The sequence below is a fragment of the Ictalurus punctatus genome, chromosome 12 (genome assembly GCF_001660625.3).
Source record: "Ictalurus punctatus breed USDA103 chromosome 12, Coco_2.0, whole genome shotgun sequence".
In the NCBI taxonomy this organism is placed as follows: Eukaryota; Metazoa; Chordata; class Actinopteri; order Siluriformes; family Ictaluridae; genus Ictalurus; species Ictalurus punctatus.
In genome coordinates this window covers 19,276,360-19,279,318 of record NC_030427.2, presented here as the reverse complement: position 1 = coordinate 19,279,318, position 2,959 = coordinate 19,276,360, and the positions used below count along the sequence as shown (strand labels likewise).

Below are 2,959 nucleotides of genomic sequence, written 5' to 3'. Positions count from 1 at the left end.
CCAATTCATTAACATTCACAAGTCTGCATTTACAAAAATAGATTTTAATGGAATATTACTATAACTCTTTACATCAATAATAACACTTTTAAACAACAGAACCATTTAATATATGACACATATAATGAAGAAATAACAAAGGAAAGTTTGATATGCTTTATGTTTCCTTGTCCAAATACTGAAGATGTTCATTAACGTGCTTTTACAATTGAAATGAGTCATTAAATTCACAGAGACTATAGATTTGCACATTAATGTCATAAACATCCTAAATGTTCTGATATAACAATATTGTTATGATTATGATGATGATGATGATGATTATTGTTATCTTATGTTGAACATCTCTTGCTTATGTTTAGGATCTAATCAGCATAATTACCACCTCAGTGGAGACAATAAATATCAACAGATAATGTATAATCATTATCTATATACAATAAATGACTTTTTAAAAAGAAAAGATTTTAAACTCTCCCATTGTGCCTTCAAGGAGAATTGTGCAATAAGTTGCTCACATTTAATGCTGGGAGTTTTGTGGATTCATTTAGGAGATTTCAGTCGTAGGATTTCTTGTTCCTTCAATTTCTTGAATGGTAGCCACAGACCTCATTTCTTTTATTTTTAGCAGTGGGTGTGGTGAATTGTGCTCACCCAGCACTTTTTCTCAATTCAATTCAATTCAGTTCCATTCAGTTTTAGGTATATAGCACTTTTAACAGTGTACATTTTCACAAAGCAGGTTTTCCAGAAATGTACTTTTAAATTGATCTCTAATGAGAAAGCCAGAGATAACAGTGGCAAGGAAAAAAGTCCTTGAGATGACATAAGGAAGAAACCTTGAAAGGAACTCAAAAGGGAGCCCATCCTCATCTGCGTGACACCAGATAGTGCGATTATAAATCATTTATTTTCTATAACTGTATACTATAAAGTCAAGCAGTGCTGAGTGTGTTAAAGGGAACTTGAGTTCTCCTTGCACTGCCGTCATTCCTTTCAGGATCTCTTACATCCAAACTGCTCAGGATATGACCTCCTTTCATTGGTAATTTCCACTGAAAATAATGTGCGTTAATAAAAGAAGCATAGACATTCCATTTATGATTCATGGCAGCAAATTCAGTAATACAGATCCCAGTATACACGTCTTGTGTACATTATATCAAGTGCAGGCTATCAAATAGGCCTAACAAAATCTTTGCTGATATTAAGAGCACCTTTCATAAATACTTAGACTCTTTCTAAAAGAATAATAACCTAATAATGTTTTGTCCATCTGTAATAAATTTTGTGTTAAATGATGTCACACGTACAAGCATGCTACTTAATTTTTCCATTGCTTCTACACCTCAAAGACATCCATAGACATAAATGTTTTTCTGCATGTCTACCGAGTACACATCTATCCATCTGAAATCTTTGATGTAGTTAGAACGACTAACTCGGTTACCTTTTAAAAGCTCGACTGTAATACGTCTTCCTGTAAAAAGTGTTCCTTTATTATTAAGTCGCTTTCACAGATTCAGAAGCTAACTGTCGTTTGATTGACATTGTCCCTCTTTGCATGGTTGCCAGAGAGTCCTTCGCCTGCACAATGCCTTCGTGATGCTGCTTGGGGGTCCGTTTCATGCACAGTCTGCAGAGCACGTCCTTTGGCCTTGAGGGCGACAGCATCAGCATCACCACAGGCTCGAGGAAGACATTACAGCAGCTAGAGACAATGGCCTCACGTCTCCAGTGAGTGTTGTTGTCCTTGATGAAACCAACCACGTGAGATACGTTGTATGGTGTGTAACATACCACAAAGACCACGAGCGCTGAGAGTTCCATGGCCAGGATGCGACGCTTGCTGCCAGCCGAAAGGCATGATTGTTTCACCAACGCTAGACAGCGCAGTGTGCAGAACACAGAGAGCAGAAGCGGCATGGCAAACAGCATTATCGCCATCTCTAGGCGCAGCGGCACCAAGATATCCAGCTGCTCACGAGTAAAGTTCTCATAGCACGTTGATGTGTTGGGCTTAAATGGAGACACAAAGTAGGCCCCTTTCTCTGCCACTAAAGCTAAGCTGAGATGCATAAATACTACAGCCCACAACAGAGCACTAATCATGCAGGATGTGCGAGCACGGCGATAAATTTTATAGCTGATTGGGAAGGCAATACTCAAATAACGTCCAACAGCCACAGCTGTCAGCAGGAGCCCACTGCCATAAAGCGAGGCCACAACAAAGAAGTTGTAAATCGGACAGAGCAACTCTGGTAGGATCCATATATCAAGAACCGTGTAGGCGGACTTTACAGGCATCCAGGCAACCAAGATAAGGTTGGAGAAGCACAAGTTGATAGTATAAACCACATTAGGAGTAGCGCCATGTTTTTGAGCTTTACGCACATACACAAAGAAGACCAGAAGGTTGGCAGGGAGGCCAAGCAGGAAGGTGAAGGAATACACGGTCAAGGAGATGCAGTCAAACACTGAAATGGGCATCATCCTTGCTTGCACTAGAAATATTCCCGGTTGCTGGTCATCCATTCAAGACCCATATGTAGAGGTGCTTCTTTTAGGAGATGACTGATGCCGAGTGTAATCCAAGGTGATTTAATTCAAAATTTAATGTGAGAGAGAGAGAGACAAATATGTGAAGGCAAAAACAACTATGATGTCAAGCCAGTGGAAAGATGGGTGTGTACAGTAAGTCTGCGTTTAAAGGAGGCTGGTAGGTGTGTCGAGAGGCTTGGCTTGATTTGACGTTGAAGCAGACTAAGTGGCCGCTCAGGCTGCAGTAATGGAACAGGATGGCATTTGTGCATCCCAGTCCTGCCTTAATTGCCTTCAATGCAAACGACAACGGGAAGACCGCGTCAGCCCCTTTAGTGAAATGATTCAGAATAATTGAGCTTTTCAGGATGCTGTGTCCATTCAGATATAGCTTTGTCTCTCTAAATAAAATGAAGCT

The 2,959-nt window shown here is 40.0% G+C and overlaps 1 protein-coding gene across 1 annotated transcript; it reads right to left on the bottom strand.

Moving 5' to 3' along the window:
* Window positions 1-451: 451 nt before the first annotated feature.
* Window positions 452-2,596, bottom strand: si:dkey-211g8.9 (free fatty acid receptor 2). Its single transcript, XM_017481075.3, has one exon. The coding sequence runs from the start codon at window positions 2,533-2,535 to the stop codon at window positions 1,504-1,506; it is 1,032 nt and encodes a 343-aa protein (XP_017336564.1). The 5' UTR covers window positions 2,536-2,596; the 3' UTR covers window positions 452-1,503.
* Between the last annotated feature and the right edge of the window lie 363 nt (window positions 2,597-2,959).